This window comes from Rhea americana, unplaced genomic scaffold (assembly GCF_003343005.1).
Source record: "Rhea americana isolate MKP2758 unplaced genomic scaffold, rheAme1 scaffold_412, whole genome shotgun sequence".
NCBI classification, from domain to species: Eukaryota; Metazoa; Chordata; class Aves; order Rheiformes; family Rheidae; genus Rhea; species Rhea americana.
The window spans coordinates 126,079-148,390 of NW_028186549.1; the positions used below are offsets into that span (position 1 = coordinate 126,079).

Genomic DNA, 22,312 nt, shown 5'->3' on the forward strand with positions numbered 1-22,312 from the left:
GGCTCCTTCCCAGCCTCCCTGGGCGCCTTTCGGTCCCTCTGCCCCTCTCTGTCGCTGTCCCCTCCCAGCCCCGCATCACCGGTGGGTTCCCCCCCCCCCCAATGCCGTGCTTCTCCTTCTCCGGCATCACCTTCTCCTTGCAGCCACTGAGCGGGGAGTGGGGGGATGCGACCCCCTATGTGCACACACACGTGTGCATGTGTGCACGAGCACACGCGTGCGTGCTGTTGAAGGACACCCACATCGCGTGGGAGCATCACCGTGGCTGGAGACCCCTATGAGAAAGAAGTGTCRCCAGCTGCAGTCAACCTCCCTCCGAGGCCACCTGCCATCCCCCCGTCCTTCCCCCTAACCACGGCAGCCGGAGCCACCAGTTCCCCTTTCTCTTCCTTTTTGCCCTGCGCCGGCATCGAGAGGAGCCGGAAAGCCTGCCGGGGCGGCGAGTGCTGACTCTCGCCCCCGTGCAGGTACATCCCAGAAGGCCGGGGAAGAGCGYGCTTCCACACCAGCAGCCTGGACCTGGGCACCCCTGGACCGTCTGTCCCCATGCCGGACCCCGAGGAGGGTCACTCGCCCCAGCCCCCTGACTCAACTCTCATCTACAGCAACATGGGTGAGTGCCGCCCTGGCAGTCCTGCCCTCCTCGCTCGGGCAGGTGAGGGACCAGCTCGGCCGGGCTGGGGACAAACTCCAGTCGTGTCCCTGACGTCCTCCCGCGGTACCTGGCCGGCATYCCTTTGGGCTGGCTGAGAGCCAGGCTGAGGTTGGGCTTGGAGCGTTGCTTGGGAGCTGGAAATACACAGGGTGGGGGGCAGATAACTACACACCGGTCTCTTGTGCCCCTCCGTCTCCCACCTCTTTCCCCCTCGGGGAAGGCTGAGCTCTGCTGTGTCTGTTCCTCTTCCCTAGGAGAGGTGCGGGCACATCTCGTTCCCACCAAGGCCAGCAGAAAGGAAGGAGCCGGGAGACCCCCCTCTCAGACTGGCCAGGACCCCCTACCTCCCCCATTGCCGAAAAAGCAGCTCCAGCGAGCGGAGTCCCTCCCGGAGCAGGGGCTGGCCCGTCACTCTTGGGATGACACCCCACCACGCACCAGCAGCGGCYTCTACAGCATCCCACCATCCCATCCAAGGCATGAGGAGGGAGCTGGCAGCTCCAAMCCATTGCAGGATAGACCCTGCTGGGGACCCAAGAGGCCCCTGACCAAGTCCCAAAGCCTGGGGGCACCYGTGACCCAGAGCAGCCTGCAGAAAGGCAGCCTGGTCCCATCTCCCAGCCCAGCAGAGCTGACGTTCTCGACCCCTGACGGGGAGCTCGGATGCCTCTTCCAGGTCCTGGAGAGGAGAGCTGAGGTGTGTGAGGTGGTGGTGGGGTGCCAGTGGGCGTCTCTGGCCCGGCTCTCAGCCARCATCCAGGAGGGTCTCCTGGGAAAGGAGGACCAGCAGCAGCTACTGAGAGCAGAGCTGGCAGGGAAGAAATGGGCAGATCTCAAGATCCTGGAGAAGGACCCATGTTGYGAATCAGGGGACGCCTGGTACTTCCGAGTCGGCTTTGCCTTTGAGCAAGCCCAGCTGGTATTTGCAGCAAAGGTAAGYACCAAAACCAGGAAAAAGAGCCTGAAATGGTTCTCCTTGGTCCTACCTCTGCCCTGTTCAGAGCTACTCACCATCAGGAGGGAGTTCACTCTCAGAGTACACAGTGGTGGTGGTGGGGGGGGTGCTTCAGATGAGTGTGAAATGAGAGTCAGCAGCCTTGGTCTTTCCACTGACTCACTGTTACAGCAGGCGCTTCCCCTTCTAGCATCTATTTCTGCATTTCATAACAAAGACCCTGATGACACGTGTGGTTTTGTAGCTAGCAGCCTGTCCAGGGATGCTTCTACATGGAAATGGCCCAGAGGACACATCAAGAAGAACATCACTGGGGAAAATGCCCTGATGAGAGGCCTCAGAGGGTCAGTGGACATAAAGCAGAGGTTGGAGTGGAGCTGGCTCCCCTGGCAGTGCAGAGTCAGACCTCACGCAGCAGTTTTCCAGCCCTGTTGGAGACAAGTTGGGGTGACCAACCCTCCTCTTCCCATCCCATTCATTGCTCAAAACCATGCAGGGGCAGGGATGTGTTTCAGCAGGAATTAGTGGGCTAAAAGAGTGCAGGGAGAGAACTCAAGTGCTGCTTCTCCATTCCTCATCACTTCCCCTCCCAGTAGGCACTAAATGATGCCATGGTACTACTGTCTCCCAGTAACCTGTTCCTGACTCCCATAACCTATGCACCCTGTTCCAGCCAGTCCTGGTGGCTATGAGCTGAGATGGTGGCCTGAACCAGGACAGGGCTTTGGCTGACCCCGTGGTTTTGTTCTCAAGCAGCTGACCATACCCTGTCTTCTTCTCTCCTAACAGGTCCTCAAGTCGCATTCCTGTAGTCTGGCTGTGCACACCTCCCTTGGGGTGCACTGCAACATCCAGCAAGTGATCGGCCACTTCACTGACTCCCTCCCTCAGGAGCTTGCCCTCCCAAGAAATGCCAGGAAGCACAGTCAGTCCCAGTCCAGAGAAGAGGACACAGCCCTCCTTGGTTCCCCTCCTGTCCTGCAGGTTCTCATTTCTCCTGAGGTTCCCTACCAGACCTTGGCAGACTTTGTGAAGGAATCTCACAATGTTCACAGGACCAGCCCCGGCCACTACGAGCGCTTGGCTTGCCTCCTCCTTCTGCAGGTGTGCACAGGGCTGGAACACCTCAAGATGCAAAACGCTGGTCAGGGAGATATCTGCCCAGAGAACCTGCTGTTACTGCAGTGCCCACGTCCTTCCCTGATCCAGCAAGGCAAAGAGACATCCCTGGGGCTCTCCCTTCCRAGGCTACTCATCAGCAACTTCTTCAAGGCTAAAGAAAAGAGAAGACCTTGTTCTACAACCCAAGAGCAAGACTGGACTGAAGGGTTTTCTGCACCTCCCTCCCCAGTGGCAGATGAGCTGAATATAGGCATGCTAATCTATACACTCTTGCATGTGGACATCTCCTTGGAAAATGCCTTGGGCCTCAGAAGAAAAAGGCTTCCAGAAATCCCATCCCTGTCTATTTATTCCACAGGACTTAAACGTTTGGCAGTGTTGCTTCTTCACAGAGATCCCTGCAAGAGGGTCTCTGTAGAACAGGCAAAGAACATCCTACAGGTCCTGCTTTGGGGGCCTCGTCAGGAGCTCTTTGCCAGGAGTAAGAAGACACTTGTTTTGCTCCGGAGCTGGATGGACATCAAGAGAGCCCTGCTGCTGCTAAAGTTTGCAGAGAAGATGACTGGTGCTGGGGGRAGCCCTAGCCTCGAGGAGTTGCTGTGCTGCCAGTACTTTAAAGAGGTCACTGAACATACAATTTACCAAGTCACCCAGGATCTCTACAATCCCTGAAGTCTGGAGGGTTTATGCATTGAACTCTTGGAGTCTTTCATCCCCTTCATCCTCTTGTTCTTCCAAAGAAGAGACAGAGTCATTGAAGTCAGAAGACCAGGCATTCCCCTGACCACTGAGGATGAAGGTGTTGTGTGCTTGGGAGAACCCCCTGGAGGTTACCTAAAGACAAGCTAAAGCTTCACCTGCCCAAGAGACCTGAAAGCCAAGAGTATATGGAGAATGGGTGACCCAGCCAAATCCACCAGCCTCCTTCTCCCACAGGAAAACAAAGCTAGTACGGGTAGCTTGGCTGGGAAAACTCTATTTTTAAAGCTCTGCACTGGGATGCTGCTGCTTCTATCGTTCATTAATGATAATCCTAAGTAAGCTGGGACCAAACTCCTACCCTGTGTGACCTTGGCAAGGAGCTCCCACAATAAAGGACATTTTTTTGTTCCTTCAGACAATTTTCATTTGATGTTATGAATCCAGTTCATCAGAGCATCTCAGGAGAGATGCCTTGATGGAAGCCCCGGGGTCAAATGCCAATTAAGGGGCTGATTATCCTAAGTAGAGTTTACAGGGCTTCATCTCTAGGCAAAAAAAACTCAGTTCTTCAGATCCCTCCTTATGTTCTACTTGTGATGATGCTTTGTTTTAAACAACCATAAAGTGGCAAACATTACAGTTCACCTTAAGGCACTGCTGTCGGAGGAGAAATACAACACATTGTATATCCTCGCTCTTTGGAAAGAGTTTGTGGCACAGTCACAAATATAAATGACATTTCCAAGAGGGAAATACACCAGCCACATAGCTTCAATAAAAATCAGATCCGAGTCTCTTAAATACTGGTCCTTTACGTGCTTCTTTTACAGCATTACATGCCCTGATAATGTACCCAGGGAGAAATACAAAGCCAAGCTTCACTGCTCTATGGTGATTAGCTGGAATAGTGTTGATAGCATATAGTGAACAGTTCAGGTCACTTTATGGCTGCTACACACAGAGGAATTGGCCTGGAGCGCTGGTCTCCAGATGAGCCCGAGACAGGTCCATTGCATTTACTGTTATATACACAAGACACACTCASAGGTAAGTCTCCTAATCTCTTTGGGGGGTCTGTTGGTAATGAGACRCTGCAAACCCAGCACTTGGATGTCCTGCATGTCTCTATCTGCACAGCAATCTCCATGGTGCAATCCATGCTGTAAAATTTTTAAGAATTTTCAGGCTTCCCAGGCAGCAGGACAACCTGATGCCGGAAGGCCTAAAGCCCAGGATCTTGCACAATCTCTCCAAAGCTCTATCTATAACCCCCCAGGCTGGAAGAGCAGGGTTAGCGTGTCAGGGACCTGGAGGCCTGTTTTGGAACGGACACATGGTTCCCCACAAAACCACGTTACCAAACCTGGCCTRTGACGCAACACTTCAAACCAAGCTCACTGGAGTTTTTCTGGGAAGTTCTTTTTGCCTGCAGGCAAGATGCTTCCACACTGACTCACTCCGTGACTCAGCTGAGTGCAGCTTGCAATAAATTCATTTCCTGTATAAAAAGACCTCTAATGAGAGCCACACATCTGTCCCAGGGCCCTTGAGGGGGCATATCTCAAGGAAAGGTCACATGAGTTGCAGCTACTCAGCACCATGCGAAATCTATACCTTAACCACCACTTGRATGCTGACTGATTAGTCCACTTTCTGCAGTTGTCTTTGCAGAGAGAGGAGCACTCTGCAAGGCTCTGCTCGGGCGATTTGTACGTAGTAATTATTAATCCACTCTGAGCTACCACCTGAGAGCAGCAGTCATGGGCTCTGCGTGCAGCGAAATGGACCCTCCAGGTGTTCCCTGCTGCTACTGCTGGATCAGTCCCTCCATCCCCATGGATGCAGGCAATGACAGGCCAGGTAGCCGTTAGAACCAAGGGCATGGCTGGATCTGGAAAGATTCCTCTTAGAAGTCTTTGAACTTGAAGAAACGCTGGCAAACTGCAATGTGACCCTGAAAGATGGAACCACAGAGATGAGCTCTTCCAGTTGTGCCAATCCATGGACTTCTGCCTCCTGCCCTGTTCGATAAGCACACTGCTTCTCCCCGGGGAAGCATAGCTTCCTGCTAGGCTAGCACAGCAGAAATATGCTCCTATCTCCATCAGCTCCTTGTGACCGTCGTCACATAGCCCTTAAGACAGGCTCTGTCTCTCTGCCTTCAGCACAGGAAGACAGCAGCCTCATTATTTGGGTTACAGCAGGGCCAAAGACCCAGCTGAGATCGCAGCCCCTTTGTACGAGGCTGTGTGGACACACAGCGGGGGACTGTTCCTGCCCTGAACGGCTTCCAAACTAAAGCTAAAATGGCCATCAAGGGAGATGCAATGGGGCTTGCCCAGATCACCTTGTGGAGCAGAGATGGAAATGGACTGGACAAAGCACAGCTGCAGCATCTCTGGAGAATAAGGCGCTTAGCAGAGCCCACCTTGGTGAGCACCATGCTCAATACTGTCTGCCATGCCGCTAAGATAATGCAACACCAGTTTTACAGGAACAGACCCCCTAGGAAAAACAAAACAACGCTGAACCCCATGTAACGGAAGGCTGGCCCTGAGGGCAGAGGCTTGGACCAGTCACATTTGCACTGTAGAAAGTTGGTTTGTTTCTGATCTATCAGCGTAATTTCCCCAGCTGAGTTTCAAAGAAGAGGAACAGATAAGCACATGGAGTACGTGTGCGCAGGCACGCTCTCCAGCCACAGAAATCCTGACACCCTGACTTGAGCAGGTTCCTGAAAACAGTRTTCAGAGGTTAGGCTCTGAATAGGCTTTTGGATCTAAAAGGTCTAGAAAAGACTGTCTGGGTTTGAAGCATGAGTAAGGCACCTGCCTGCAGTGCCTCAGACTTAGTGCAGCCTTGCCCACACCACCTCTCCTGTAGTATCTTGCATGGCTACAAGATGGCAGTAAAACACCTGGCACCAGCAGCAGCTCCACCAACACAGCTTGTTTGAGCATCTGATCCCAGAGAAGCAAGGAAAAACCTGCTCCTGCCAGGGCCTAGGTGCAGGCTGGCACCCACAAGGCCTGTTCCAGCCCAAGCATGTCCTGGAGCCAGGCCAGACCCTGTGTCACCTCTGAGAACCACCACCTGCATCTCTATTTCTGGTTTTCATTTGACCATCACCATTAGGCGATCATCTCACTCAACTATGCTTACTTTGCCTCTCCGACAAGCCAGGTCCTACAATCCACACCTGCCAGATGGGATACATATTACCCAAGGCGACAAAGAAAGTTCATAGGGGACCATGGCCTCCAAGGCAAGACATCTTGTGTTTCCCTACTTATCCCTACAGGAAGCAGACAGAAACACAGATGCAGTGTGGCTGTGACAGCAGAATCAAAGAAAAATAAACTATTTCTCTAGAGAAATAGTTTATGAACTTCAAGCCTGCTGTAGCATGCTTAACAAAAGCAAAAACACCCATTCCACACCCATGCCCACCTCCTCTTTGCTGGCCTTTTGTACACCAAGAACTGCAAGTTCACAGCTTCAAAAAAAAGGAGGAGGAGCAGTATTATAAAGCCACAACGTTTTGGCAAAAGGTCTGTTTTTAACTGTATCGTGTTGGAGCCAAGAGCCTTAGTCCTAGCTCAGGCTACTGTTGTGCTACGTGCTGCACGCAGGGATCCAAGAACAGAGCGCTGCCTCGGTTGGCAAGGGGATACTGGCAAGGTTTGACTTGTTATCGAAAGGTTCGGATAAGTATTTGAAGTCCTTTAAAAAAAAATCAAGACCATACACTTTCTGCTGCAGTGCTAATTCAACATATCCCCTAGGAGGTAGCACCCTCTGCCTTTAAAGCTTCTCGGAGTACGTGACACTGTAGCAGTGAGGGCAGTTATCATTAATGGATGTTTGCTGCTTCTTTAAGAATGGATTTTAACGGATTATGGTTTAAACATATTCTGTGCCATTCCAGCACTGTTCAGGCAAGAACAGCTGCCTTAGCAGCCAAAGAATCACATCAAAAAGCATTCCCAAAGAACTCATTTATATAGAATTGCAAGCTGGACACGGTTTCCCAAAGCCAAGCTCTGGTTGGATGTCAAGCTAGGGAAGTACACACTTCGGTGAAGATCATGTGCTTGTATTTATACTGACTCAGTCTGACAACAGTGGGTTTCACATCTGATGAAATAGCCTTAGACCCAGCACAAACCTCACATGCAGAACTCACTGCTGCAAGCTTTTAGAGAGGCAAAGGGTCTCAAAAGGTGCTAAAGAAACCTTCAAAGTGACAAAAGTATTAAGAAAAGCTTTCAGCTATAATGCTTTGAGCATGGGTCCTTCAGCAAACCAGGAAGAATCTCTTCAGAGACCTACCTGCTAAACCAGCATTGCCTGGCTCTTCCCTTAGAAGCAAGCTGAAAGCCAGCATAGAACATAGCATTGGACTGAATAGATCTCAGGTCTGAACAAACACACTAATATTCCTACATGAGTTTTAGTAGCATTAGCAATATGCAAGTACCATTTTCCCCCTTGTATCAGCATCTCAACTATTAACTCAGGGTGCCTGTGCAACCCAATCCTCAGGCGATTCCTGCCCCTTCAACTCAACGCTGTTCTTCCCATGACATGCATCCAGTTCCAGAGGCTGCCTAACCTAGACAACGCTACTTAGCTAATACATATGTCAGAGGTCTTCATCAATTCAGAGTCCACGAGCTTGTCATTTGAGTCATCTTGTCAGAAAATTGAGCACTCATTAACACAGGACTTCACTGCTACAAGTGACTTCAGACACCAGAACTGCTTATTTGATCTTTAGGTACCATGACCTCAAGACATGCATCAGCTGTACTTCACTGAGCATCTTATTTGTGCTTCTTTTTATCTAATATATGCCCTGARGTATTCTACAAAACATTTATGACAGGGTGATGTTATACACCAGGGATCCAGCTCCAACTCCACCTGCCCCTTATTAGCAGTGGAAATGAATAAATGCTAATTTTTTCATTAAGAATCAGTTTTTAGCAGGAGTGCTAGATTACTTCAATCTTGACAGATCACCACCACAAGTTCCAGTCAAGCAATGAGTGACCCAAGCAAGCCTTTCCATACCTAGAATTTTAATTCAGATGGTTGGGGCAATTTCACAGCCAAATCTCTTTAGAGTGTGAGTCTTAAACATCTTAAACCAGCAATAAAAAGTAAAATATAAATTTTTATTTAGAATTAAAGCAAATACTTCAGTATCACAAACACAATATTAAACTTCAAGAAATATACTGCTAATTTGGAGGGAGCATTTATTTGCACAACCACAACATGCGCACAAATCCAGAAAAAGATGTGGAGTCTGAAATTTTCAACATCTCACCACCAGAGCAGTTGGTCACAACGTTTTGTACAAACAGTTATATATACTGTAATAGATGTTGACAAAATTTCTACAGAATCATCTTTATAGACAACAAGAAAGCTCTAAGAGGCAAACATTGCAATCTATTCTTCTTCTGATGAGTCTCTCTCAAATGTGTAGGCCATGAAGCAAGCATCTGGTCTCTTGGGGACAAGGGGATGCCCTGGTCTCACAATCTCAAAGCCCAAAAAGCTGAAAGTACGGAGCAATGCAGCTAGAAGAAAGCAGAAAATACACATTTCAACCACTTGATACCATGCAACAGTTTAACAGAGCATCCAGCAAAACCAACTTCAAATGTTGATCAACAGATCTAGAACCAATGGTGCTAAGGAGGTAACACCTACCTCTATCATCTCTGTTTTTGTGGAAACAAATGAAGACATGATCAACTCGAAGCTGTTCCTCAGCAAACTCGAGAAGAACTGCAAAACTAGAACACAAATGAAAGATATACTCAATGAACATAAGCAAGTATTTGTCCTCCACACATACCTAGCAAAGCCTCATGCATATGAAAGCATTTGCAGATACGCTTACAAGTAGTAGGTTGGGGTTCTAGATATTCACCAATGAATTCACCAGTCTGAGCCCTAAGTATAACCTGGGGGGGGGGGGGGGGGGGCAGAAATCCAAGTCTTCATCACAAAAAGCAAGCTTGTCGCAACTGAACAGAGCATTTCAGTGACATCAGCTCCAACCAAGCTGCTATTCTAAATAAAAGCTCAGACTGATGTTTTCACTAGACAAAAAGTAGCTGCACTTAATACCTCAGAACAGTCTGAAGCACGTTTTTGTTAATCCTAACCTGCAAAATAGGTAGACAAAGCCCTTATATAGGATCACTTAGTTACAGCCTCTTACAAGTCGCTTCAAGCGCCATAGTTGCACTTAAGTCTTTCCTTTGTTCTGAAAGTTTATCTGTTGTATCCTGTGGCAGTCAACACCAGTGTTATTCTCCTTCAATTTCTCTCCTGAGAAACCTTCAAGAGGGAGGGAAGTAAAACCGCAGTTGCATCTTGTTCTACCTACCTGTCTTTGCTCCCTTCAGGCAGAGCACCACTGGGAATTTCTATATAGAGGTTGTTGTTGTTCAGCACTGCTCTCCAACTAATGTGTTTGGCATCTGTAAGCCTTGACTGGACATTCAGAATTCTTGTCCTGTTATTAGATGTTAGTTCTTCTGTTACATTCAGCCGATTATCCTGCAGTAGTAAGATGTGCAAAGTTACTCATGATTCATTATTTTTTAAAAAAAAAAGGTAACTCCCAATAATAGAATCCAGACAAGAAAAGCATTCAAAGCCACTACAGGAAACTACTTAACATTACTCACCGAATAAAATAAATTAGCTGAAAGATTGTGATCCCTCTGACTATTCCCTCGCCCACCTGGGATCTTCAGGGGTGGGTGAGGGACATCAGGAGCACCACCGAGGCCCCGGACCCAGGTTACTACAGCAATTGAAGGGAACCCTGGAACTAGAAAGAGATTGCAGTTACGTAAGTGAACAAGTAGTTGTGTTAAGTAAAGCTCTGAAATTTTGTATTTAAAACTGTTTAGGAAGGTGAGTTTAAAAAAAATAGTAATAGTAATAATCCCCAGGGCAGTGGAACTCCTCCCACTTCAATCTAGGCAAGTTGACAAGACAAAGGAGCTTCCAGGTCAAAGCCCAGATCCACAAGCCTCAGGAAATGCTACTGATAGTGCTTTGAGWGAATCTGGACATGAAAATAGTCTCAATTTAATGTGTACTTCTAGATCAAGGCAGCCTACTTGATCTGATCAAGATGAACTGGTTTGCTATCTCACACATAGCATACCTTTTTTCCTCCTCCCCCTCTTTGACCTTGTAACAATTATCAGAAATATACTTGCCCAGCAAGCTAGGTATTATTCCTCTTTCTGATATGCAGCCATAATTACATTAAATCTTTGCATCAGCACTCTTGGCTTGAGGTCAGAAAACTACATGAAAGTCAGAGATGTCAATCTACCTCAAATGCTTTTATTACGCAAAAGCTCAGACAAGTAAGCTTGCCAATTTTAAGTCATTTGAGACTACATCTGAATATTTGAAAACCTATTTGAATCTTCCTACTGGAGCACTGCTTCCAGAGCAATTTTACACTGCTCTGCCAAGTTCAGTACTTAAGGTTATCCTCATAAATTATGAAACATTTCTAATATATATGCTAGGTTTCATTCCATCTGTAAGCCTGCTTAACCAAATAAGCCTTCTACTGTACTAATAGCAAACGCTACAGTGACTGGCCCCTCCCTCTGCACCATCTTTCACCCTGCAGGCTTACTCTTTAGTTGCGTCATCTCAGCAGATGCAGCAATCGAGGCCCTTAGGGAAATTTTCACAATCGTCCTGTCTGTGAGTGCCAGCAGCCATTTGCAAATCAGAATAAACATGTACAAAATAATCCTCCATTTTGCACAGTTCATGCAAGTTTATTTTTTTTTAATTTGTCATAGATCTGATGAACAATCCATATCAAAAATCATCTGAATGGCTGTACAGACCATCTACTATATGCTGGAAAGAATCAGTAACAGCAGTAACTGCAAAGTTGTATTGATCCAAGTAAAAAATTAGAATTTGCTTTATTTCAGTTAAGTGAACCTTCATTATTTTTTAGGCTCTATGCAAGACAGCAAGAGTTTCCTTTAGCACTAGCATTAAAATATTATATTATCCAAGACTGATCGTAAATCTGTGTATTCCTGACTGCTCTAATAAACAGGTCTGTATTTAAGTACCTGCTCAGAACCCTTCATCAGCAATTGTTATAAGGGAGTGTAATAACCTTTATATTCTATGCTTTCACATTTCAAACAGTGAAAGCAGGTACGGTTAATACTCTCTAGGCTCTGAGATGGGCAATGTATTTCCAATCTTACTCTTCTTGGCGAAAAAGAAAAAAAGACTTTCTTCAAAGAGCAATCAACTATGAAAATAGGTTTCTAAAGAATTCAAGGAGAAACTAGTTTCATAATTCACATACCAGGTCTGATCATCATTTTCTTTACAAAGAGCAGATTGGTGTCCTAAGCTTCATCACTCTACACGGCTCACCCTGATATTCAGATATTTTCTTCCCAGCATCTGTTGGGATTGTTTAATTCTCTAGTTGAATTTTAAACTAACAGCTCTTAACACTCTTACGTTGTACTTTAGACTCAGTATCCTCGATCAGTTTTCAAGAATAGCTATCATTACATAAGGCGATCACGGCTTTCGACCCTCTGCCAGCCGCGTTTGATTGCGTTTTCTCGCACGATAGGCACAAGGCAACTCGGGCCTTGGCTTTTGTCTCAAGGCACCTTTGATCCCATTAGCTGCTCAGGGAGATACTACTGAGGAGCCGCTTCACGTTAGGAGCTGGCGTGCGGTTTTTTTCAGAGCTTCCTCCCGTGGTTTATGGCACCTCCAGAGACTACACGGGTAAGACCCCACTGGGGCACACGGCACGCAGCGCCCGGGGCAGGGGGCTGAGGCGACTGCGGGGGCGCCGGCCCGGGGGTGGGAGCGGCSTGAGTACAACCATGCGACCCCCCGACACGGCGAGGAGTCACACCGGAAGCAAGGTGGGAGTTGCGGAGGCTGAAAACCCTTTTTTTTTTTTTTGGTGTTGTCTTGGGGTTTTTTGGGGGGGCAAGGCGAGCCGCAAGGCGGTGGTGCGCTGGCGCCCCTCCCCCACCCGCCACGGAGCACCTCTCCCCTCCCCCACCTCCGCGACGGGGGCGGCGACCGGCAACCGGCGCTTGAAGGAGGAGGGGGAGAGGCAGGGCGGGCCTGGAGGGGGAGGGAGGAGGGCGCCCAGCGGCGCAAGGGCTGAGGGAGGCCGCGGCCCCTCACCTGCTCTGTCCGGTACTGAGGCTCAGCACGGCGGGCATGACGGTGCTTTTATTCCCCTCTTTCTCTCTGGCGAAGCAGTGACTGTTGAGTATCCGCTGCAGGGAGGATTTCACCATCCGGCCGCTCTGGTCCGAACCCCGAAACCCTCCGCCGCCCCCCCCCCGCAGCCGACCACTCTCCAGGCACTGCTACATAAAATGGCAGCCGGGCTGCAACGGGTCCTTATATATCCTTCAAGCCACGCCCCCTCCGCCATGGCAACGCCCCGCAGAGCGGGCCACGCCCCCGAACGGGAAAGGACTCCTCTGCGGTAAACAGCCCAACTGTCCCTTAGAGAGACTCGCTCTCCATTGGCTGAGGGGAGAGCGGAGGCGGAACGCAGTGCTCTTTTCCTATTGGTTGGAAGCATAAGTAGGCGGTTAACATTGGTTAGAAGCGCGAGAGGCCTGGAATGGGGTAGGGAGAGGGGGCGTTGATTGGCTGCGTCCGCAGCGGGTGGGCTGAGGCTGGCCTGGTTCGGCCGGGAGGCTTCAGCGCGGCGCCGCAGCCCTCACTCCCCTCAGAGGCGCTAGTTCGAGCCCGGCGTCCGCGCCCCCGCCTCTCTGAGGTAAACGGCGGGGAGGGGGAGGGGCCAGCCCCAGCCGCGCGCATGCGCCGGCGGTGGTGGGGGAGGGGTCGGGCGGTGACGAGGCGGTGTCCGTTAGCGGCCGGTCGTACCGGTGCGATGGCGGCCGCTGTGGTGGGATTCGGTCTTCCCCGCTGTCTCGCGGCGCGAACCGGAGCCGGGGGAGGCTGGGGAAGGCGAGGCGGGGGCCCGTGGCGGGGCTGGGGAGCGCCTCGGTTTTGCCGTCGCGGGGCAGCTCGGTAGACTGCCGGAAGGGTGGCGGCGGTGCGCGGAGGCCCTGCCGCCTGCCTACATGCCGCGGATAACCTTCATCAGCTCAATACTTAGAGAAACGTTAAATAAAAAAGCTTCCGAGAAGAGTAGGTTGAAATGGTGACTTGTTTTTGGTGTTTTCCATCGTTGGTCTGCACTCGGCTGGAATTTCAACACCTTAAACCTTTCYGTTCCCCCCGGCTGGTGTTTTATACTGTGCACTGTGTGGTAATTTATAGTTACAGCTGAGGTAGTGGGGAGTGGGCTGCTGGTAATGCTTTTAATTGTGGGGGAGGACACTTTGCTGTGCTGTATCTGAATGAGGAAGTAAGCAAATGTTGCTTATTTACATGGCAGAAGCTAGTCTACGCCCTCTGCCTTTAACAAACAGCCAAAACCACTTCCCTGCTAATGTAACGCTACATGTTTGAGCTCCTACGAGCGTTTTGGAAATACAAGACCTCGAGACAGACTTGGGTCTTCATGAAGCTGATTTATGGCAAGAGCAAGGTCTARAGGGGAAGATGCAAACTGGATAACCCAGACATCCCTTTTGGACAATACTGGCATAAACGCAGACTCGTCTTTTAGGGAAGGGTCATCAAAATTCATCCGAAAAGCAGCAGTCAAATGTGTGCAAAAAGTAAATGCATTGCAATTCCCATGACAGCAGATCTTCRGCTTAGGCAGTTCTGAACATTGAAGTCTGTAACATACTAGGTGAYACCAGCTATCTTCTGAAAACCAAGCCAGAAGCTGAACGGGGCAGATCCTAGAGTGTGTATCTTATTATTCAGCATGGAAAGAAAGCTCCAGGTGAAGGTTTACCTGATTCTGAATCAAGTTTGTGATCAGGTATGCCTTGTAAAGTAAGTGCCCTAAAAGTAAGTAGAAAAAGGTGGATACAGAGCCTAAGAAAAACTGGAGGTATGTTTGTTCAAAATTACAACTTTATAAAAAAATGGAGATCACTATTTTTTTAATCAAATCTAGCTATGACAAGCCTGTCTTACTACCTTCAGGTACTGTAGCTGTATGGGCATCTTTTGTTTTTACATTATTGCTTATTTTTATTTGYCTTAAAATGTTCCCATTCAGGAACTCTGAGCACATGGATATTCCATTGATTAGTTCCACTTTACACAAGAATAAGTATCTAAATCCCCACCCACCTTCTGTGTCCTGAAACTACATTGACTATGATAGAACAAAGTGTATTGCCAAAAGAAAACATTGTCTGTTCTCCTGCAGCTTAGATGACAAGCCCGGCCTGGCCAGCAGCCAGTTACTTGTCTGGGAGTCATGGTAAGTAAGAGGTGCAAGGGAAAAATTCTTTTCCTGCTGCAGGTATCTGCACTTAACTCCCAGAACACAAAATAACTGAGACGTTAGTACTTGCTTTCACCTCACTCTTGAGACTTGGCTATTGATTTATGGAGGTGAATCAGTGTAGTGTGTCCTCCAGAGACCGATCTGAACCAAGAGCATAGCTGCAACTCGGAAATACTCAGGCCAAGCGAAGCACTTCAGAGAAGATTTGGYAATTCTGTATTGTATATTGCTTTAGAAAGGTTTTTCTGGGCAAGGGGGAAGGGGTTGGATGGATTCAGCGATGGAACGACTGCCTTAGAGTTGTGTTTTAGGTTTCATTATTTCTAATAATGATATTTATTATTTATGTGGTAATCTGCTTGTAATTCTTTATAATGGCTTGGTGACAGAAGGCATCATCTTTGCAGCTGCCTCCCTCTTTACTGTGACAATTGAAATAGCATTGATCTTTGGATCCCTGTCATCTCAGTGGGCCRTTAGACCATTTTACAGATGAGTGACCTGGACACTGCTATGCTGTTTTGTAGCCTGAAAAGGGCCCAATCAACTTGGGGTTTTTTTTGTTTGTTTGGTTTGGTTTTTTTTATGCATTAAGTACTGTGTGGGATTAGTTCCAGCTGCAGTTTTGTTTAGATAGCCTGACTTTTCCAGTTTAGCAGTGACAATGAATCATAAATCCTCATAGGGAGGGCTCTGACTCACAACTTCAAGATTAACAGCTGAGGCAGTTTGAGATGTTGCCATCTCCAGCTGTGCATTACCAATGTTTTGCCACGATTACCATACCCATAGCAGAGTAAGCAGAAGTAATTATATGTCTGTGTCTCAGTTGCTCCAGCTGCATTCATAGTTTGGCATCTTAGTCCAAACCCATCCCAGTCCCTGGTGTTATCTAATGATATTAGAGTGAACTCTAATAGCTGAGGTGTGGACATCCATTCCTACATGCCCAATTCAGCTGTGGCATGATAACTTTAAACACAGAGGCAGGATAGACAACTGCAAATAGAGAGTCTTGTCCTGAGGCTCTAGTTCAGCCCATGTCCCCACAAAATACAGACCAAGACGACCTTGTTCCACTGGCTCCCCATGATCAGAGCCTTCCCATCTCCAAGATACTGTTTCAAAGGACCAGTGTAGTCCCCAAAGCAGGGGRTATGCCAAGGAGTCAGTGGCAATAAGTTTATATTAATTCCCTCCTGAACTCTTTTAGAGCATGCACCGAGTCCAGATGTTCTGTGTTTTTACACAAACACATAGCAGCAATTAGGCTGTATAAAATTACCTGGGAAAATATCTTGTACARTCTGAGTTACTAAATAACCAGACCTGCAAATGGAGAAAGGAAAGAGAAGCAACAAAATGGAATACCACAGCAGGAATCTAAGTTGTTTCAGGTTGAGGAAAGCCAGAGTTTTATTTTCTAGAACATTTTCCCTTTTTAACCTCATTTCAGCATGCTTTTCATTCTCTTTCTTTTAACAAGGGAGATCCTGAACATTAGTCAAAATTCTCAGCTAAGGATTCTTTGTCAAGCTTTTATAATTTTACTTTCTGAAAGCTCTTAGATTGGAAGTAGAGTTTCTGGTAGCAAAGGAGTATGTAAAATCAAGTTCAGGATTAGTAGCTGATGTTAACAGACGTTAGAGCAAGAAGTGGGCAAAATAAGTAAGTGAATGTCTTCTTCGTTGTCTGTTTTCAGGTTTGCAAGTGTTTGTGATCAGATGACAAGAAACTTAATGCTTAAAAAGATCTGCTGGACCTGAAATACTCATTGACCATTCTGAAACCCTGCATATTAATATCATAGTTCCACTGTGTTTTTTTTTTTTATTTAGAAAAGGAAAGATCAACAGTTCTGGTTTTTAGCTAATTAAAACTTAACTAAACAGCAAGGCTGCAAATATTAGTGCATCTGGTTTTTTTTTTTTCCTCCTGCTGAGAAGGAGCTTTTTGAGAGTGGTCTGCTGCTGGCCTCACTGACTGTTTCCAAGTTCTAGAGGAGTAACAAAGCTCCAGTGAAGATGAATGGAAAAAAATKATATTTGACATGTCGCAGAAAACCTACTGTATTTTCTGCTTAGCTGTGTCATGCTGTCAGAGCTCCTCTTGAATGTGGAAATATGGGCTGTTTATGACATTGAGCAGCATCACAGGAATTAATCTGCCTCTGATTTGCTGAATAGGGAAGTTCAGCAGAAAGAAAAATGTAAACTGCCTTTTAAAGTGTGCACAGTCCCTGCATATCTTTATAGATTTATTAACTCCCCCCAAAAAAGGTAAAAACTTTTTAATAAATTCAGTGATTAAGACTTTCAATCAAGTGGTTCTGATTGTATTTCTCTCTCTTTCCATTCCAGGAGGGCTCCATTTGTTCTTACAGTTTTAAGAGTTATACAGAGCTGTAGCTAGACACCAAAACAGAATAGAATATGAGACAGAGATGTCAATCATAAGATGTTTTCACAGAAATCATTGTATGTGATGACTTTTCCACCCTGTAATTTAGCGGGTTTTAATCTCAGGCTACTATAAATGTTCATCTGGGTCAGCTCCATGTGGGGAAGAAGTACAGTAAAATATTACAAAGTCTTTACCAAAACACTGGRCAGTGTTATATCTAAAATTTGTAACATCTGTAGTTTGTCAGTCTTATAAGGTAGACCCTTAAATCCATCCGTCTCCTTCTTTGGAGCTTCTGATTCATTGCCTTACGGGTAACAGTTAACTCTCAGCTAATTTTGAATATTCCCCCAGTAAAATGATATTTGATGTGTTGCAAGCTATTATCTTTGTGGGACGTTTAATTAGAACACTTTTTCTACCTGGAAAACTCTCCTCATTTTCACTGACTCTTCCCTCTGAGGATGATTTGATTTGAAGGTCAGGTTTTTTTGCAGACCCACTTGTGCTAGAAGGAAATTCTGTGTGCCACTGCAAAGTAAAACTAGCATTCTTAGATGTTTATCAGCACAGAGAAGAATTTATTTTCCAAGGTCTTTGTGAGATACTAGGCTAGAAAGCAGCCTCTCACAGCTCAGGCCAACGAATGTCTGTACTTCTCACCTAGGAAACTTTGGATCTCTGCTTTCTCACTTAAAACAGCTGGTATGAAGAGGACTGTATATTGAATTGAGGTAACAGATGCTTAATATGTTTTTTAAATCTTGTTATCTGTTTGAGGGGTGTAACCCAGCGTAATGGTGACCACCTAGTAGGTTCTGAGTTGTCTTCTGTAAGTTTGCAGGATCAAACTTATTAGGCATTCTTTTCAGTTGCTGTAGAAAAATAATGCGGGGGTGAGGGGAGAAGTGTGAAGTGATTACAGGAAATATAGTCAGCTAGATAGCGAGCAAGTAAGCATTATAGAGACACAAGATATTACTGGGTTCCTTAACATTTCAGGGAAAAGAAGTGTGCCAGAGCACTTCCGCAATTTGCACTTGTGATTTTGTAATTTAAGAATAATGTTCCGCAAACTTTATTTTTGTGCTGATTTTTTTCCCCCTCTGGGTGTTGCTGCCAATTATAAACAAATGCTCATGAAGAATACAGAGGTAGTTGCAAAACAATACGGTGCCAGACATTGCAACATCCTCTCCGCCATGGTACGTTGCCTGGTTTATTTGCTTTGAGCCAGATCCCGTTCGCAGTGTTTTCCCTCCGCGTCCCCCAGCTCTCCCTCCCCAAGTTAATGCAAAGTGATTAAGATCAGATCCTTGCAAAGTGTGCAGTCCCGTAGAGGGGAGTTTAACTTGCGGATGAGATCAAATGCCTTAGTTGCCTGGAGCACGGAGGAGAGCAGTGGGGTGCACAGCACCTCGCCGAGCCAGGTCCTGAGAAAACAAGCCCCTGTTTGATCATGTGCAATTAGCATTTTGGGTGTGCAGTGGCTTTGTGGAATTCTTTCACCAACGTTTTCTTTCTCTGCTGACCCTTTTGCCTAGCCGCTTGCTGGAGCCTTTTGTGCTGTGGATTTATTCGTTTATTTTTTGCTTAGCTTCCCTTTTCTTTAACGGACCGGTTCAGCACAATCCRATGTTTCTTTGCAGGGTGGGCTGCTTTCACCCCCCCCCCCCTGTTTTCATGATGGGGAGGAGGAGGCCGCGCTGGGTAAGGTTGGCTATTTTCATTTAATTCCTATTGTGCTCAGACCGGTCAACCTTAGGGCCGAGGAAGTGCACATACAGCTCGGTTTTTGTAACACAAAATTTCATTTGGAAACGTTATCAAAACACACAGATGCCGGCAGGATGAGCGTCAAGACCTGTGCAGAATCTGCTCCGTCAGAAACAAGTTCAGAGTCCGTTTTGCCTGCCTAAACATTTCGCCCAGCACCTCATTAAAATGGATATATTCAAAGGAGACTCCCCCCCGCCCCGATTAGATCATTCCTTTGATAAGAGTATTAACGAGCGTATTTTCCCATAAATAAAACGAGCAGGCCTCCAGGGCAGGGAAGGTTATTTAGCCTGTAATAAGTTACACACCACACCGGTCCTTTCGAGAGTTGCTGGTACGGGAATCCGATGAAGGCCTCTGGCCGGCAGAATTGGCCCCGGGGCGATTTCTTGCAGCTGTAGGATTGTGCTGCTTGCTGCTTTCTTTTGGGTGCAGCAACCCTGAGATGTGATTTTGGTAACACCACCACATCTGCTTACGGGGTTTTTAAATAATGCTCTTGAATTTCAGGCTAGTGAAAGGTGACACCTTGACAGCTCTGATAAGCCCTTCCCCGGCGCAGCAGGTACGGCAGTGGAAACGCAAGCTCGCCCTGCAGCGTATTCCCCTCCAGCCGCCTGGCTTGCTGCCCCTCTTGTCCTGGAAAACCCCTCGGAGGAGCGGGTAAGGAGCAGACCCCCACCCCGAGCTTTCCCCACCCATCGCTCTGGAAGCCGCAGAAGGAAAACCCAAGACAACTGGTGCTGTCGTGGTGTTCATAAGGGACTGACTCCAAGCTGCCATCAAATAAGTCACCAGGATGTCAAAAGACATGATTTTTAATCGTTATTGATTTAGGTTTCGAAGCCTGGAGGCTTTGAAATGAAGGCAGCTCTGGTCCATTACCAGAGTTTTCCAGTTTTCTTACAGGTTTTTATTTATGAAGCTGTTCTAGATGCACATTAACTTCCATTGCCTCCTGTTTGTCATTAACTTCTAGGAGAAGCTGAGAATTGAAGGGGTTCATTACTTACCCCGATTGAAAGGTTCGACTCGGTGCGAAGCACCGCCAGGCCATTTTGTAATGTTTTACAGCAGCACTCCGGAGAAAATCACGTCGGCTGTCCCCGTGTTTCCTAAGTAACCGGGCCCTAGGGGAGCTGTTAATTCYCGAGTGTCCCGCTGCGTGTAAGTACAGCAACCTCACCAAGATACGCTAACTCAACCCGCAGGGGCTTCCGGTTGCAGAGGCAGGGTCGTCCGACAGTTAAATCTCCTGACTATAACGTAGTGCTTTTGACTTCTCCTGCCGCTCGTTTCTGGCGATTTTGGGGAAGGTCATGGAAATCGACTGTCTTTTTATCACTGCAAAAGTACGCTGCCGTGGAGAGCTGGGTGCGTGTTTGTAACTTAAGACCAACAGATTTCCTAAGGTGCTGAAAGATAAAGAGTTGACGTAAGGAAGGCAAGAAAGCTGGAAAATGCCATTCTGGATCAGACCAATTCAGTTTGTTTTCTTGCTTACAATGACTTTTACCAAGCAGTTCAGAAGAAGGTCTGAAAACCTAGTGCTTCAGAAGTCTATCTAAAGAAAGGGAGCAGTTGTTACAGTCTATTTTTACTGTCTAGACAGTGATTTGAAAATTAGACCTTGAATATATTTTGGGGGTATTTTAACTGCTGAAGCTATTACTTTTGTTCCTATGGATGTCTGATCTCCATGTAAGTGTTTATCTCAGTCCTTAGGGAGTTTCACAGGCTAATTCTGAATTGTTTAGCATGTCCTCTTCAGTTGCATGCAGTTTGCAGTTCAACTCGTCATCTATAAACCATCCCTTGCCTTTCTGGTACTTTCCCTGGATTTTGTCATAAAGCACATGTATTTCTTAGCTCACAGTTTATTATTCTCCTTGATGTTTCCGTGCAATATTTGTTTCGCTTTGGACACGGACATGTCCTCAATCTCTGATTGCCAGCTGTCAAGCAGCACCGGTAGCCAAATATCATATTGTCCAATTGTGCAGTCTCAGCCCATCTTCAGACTCACTGAGCTCATTTGGGAGGAGAATGTAATCAGCTCCTCTTTAAGGAGCGGGATGTGACAGGAAGCGATGAGCATCAGCAGGTCAGTCCTTAACAGCTGTCAGAACAACATACGCAGTGCGACTGCTCCATCGTTCTGCTGAATTGAGTCATGGACTTAATGGGCTGGAGTATGTACGTTAAAACCTATCCCTATAGAGCATCCCTTAGGGAGGCTGGAACTTACTGCACTTGTGTTAGTATAGATGGGGAAAATGAGAGACAAAAGGTAGAAAGGACTATCCTCAGGGCACGCAGCAGCAAAGCTGAGAGGGGAGCTGAAGAGTTTTTACTCATTTCAGGTTGCCTCCTCTAGCTTCAAATTCTGCAAAAAAATGGACTGAGGGGGTTTTTGGGGGGTCACTTTAAAAACGTCTATTTACCTCAAAGCACCTTTGAAATAGGCAAAAATGTTCCCTTGACATAGAACCAAATCACCTGTCCTTATCCTGCCTCACTTCTTGTTGATAATCCTCTTCTTGTCTTTAAAAGTGTTTGTGGGAGACTATTCTTTTGCAAAGATAGTCATGTTTAATTCTCTTTTATATTATACTGGGCATTTTTTTCAATGATTTCCTAATGTCTTGCTGTTTAGAGTTCAATTAAGTTTATGTATTGTGGTTTTAAGTTTTTATGTAGGTTCAGAAATATGCTTGCTTGGTTGTAACTGGATGCTTTTTTCCCGTGAAATGTTATGGAGGTGGTCCTGAATCATCAGTTCATATTAAACTATTTTTTTATTTTAATATTCTCATGGTAATGCAAATTGACATTATCTTTGTCTTGAGTCTCTGAACAGCTCTAACTGCCATTGCTGTTCTTTGTATCTTTGCCAAGCAACACCAATGCAATGGCAATAAAACTCTGGTCATTTGTACTGCTACTTTGGAGAACCCTCTTGGTGTCCCTGAAACTTTTAACTCTTTTGAGTTTTTACTAAAAAGGGCTTTATATTGCAAAGATCTGATCCAAGTTTGAAGCAGCGTATCTTCTAGCACTGAGTTTGATCAGCTAGTGCCTCCCTGGGAAGCCAAAAACCTTAACATCTGGGACAGTAGATTCTTTCATGAGCCTTGCATGCAAAGCAGTGTGAATAAGCTGCCATGTAAAGGTTTAATTCTGAATAAGGCTTGATTTAAGCCTTTATCATTCTAATTCAGACTGTAATACCACATGTTTT

General features: G+C 46.7%; 3 protein-coding genes across 5 annotated transcripts in view; 2 read left to right on the top strand and 1 right to left on the bottom strand.

Annotated features, from left to right (window-relative positions):
* Window positions 1-358: 358 nt before the first annotated feature.
* Window positions 359-4,106, top strand: PEAK3 (PEAK family member 3). Of its 2 annotated transcripts, none has more exons than XM_085314821.1 (3): window positions 359-636; window positions 882-1,589; window positions 2,400-4,106. In XM_085314821.1, the coding sequence occupies exons 1-3, from the start codon at window positions 547-549 to the stop codon at window positions 3,402-3,404; spliced, it is 1,803 nt and encodes a 600-aa protein (XP_085170947.1). In that variant the 5' UTR covers window positions 359-546; the 3' UTR covers window positions 3,405-4,106. The 2 variants fall into 2 exon arrangements, with proteins under 2 accessions (XP_085170947.1, XP_085170946.1); XM_085314820.1 differs by having other exon boundaries at window positions 359-613; window positions 910-1,589.
* A 4,487-nt stretch (window positions 4,107-8,593) lies between these two features.
* Window positions 8,594-12,872, bottom strand: OAZ1 (ornithine decarboxylase antizyme 1). The gene is given in 6 exon segments (XM_085314826.1): window positions 8,594-9,025; window positions 9,159-9,244; window positions 9,844-10,016; window positions 10,148-10,234; window positions 10,236-10,293; window positions 12,681-12,872. Coding segments are annotated over 6 exon segments (651 nt in total). The 5' UTR covers window positions 12,797-12,872; the 3' UTR covers window positions 8,594-8,894.
* Window positions 12,873-13,190: 318 nt separating this feature from the next.
* JSRP1 (junctional sarcoplasmic reticulum protein 1) overlaps window positions 13,191-22,312 on the top strand; it is a 36,645-nt gene continuing 27,523 nt past the window's right edge. Inside the window, exon 1 of one of the 2 annotated variants that reach the window (XM_085314829.1) lies at window positions 13,191-13,287. The gene's annotated coding sequence lies outside the window, so the exon portion shown is untranslated. The remainder of the gene's footprint in view (window positions 13,288-22,312) is intronic. The other variant, XM_085314832.1, reaches the window with a different exon arrangement.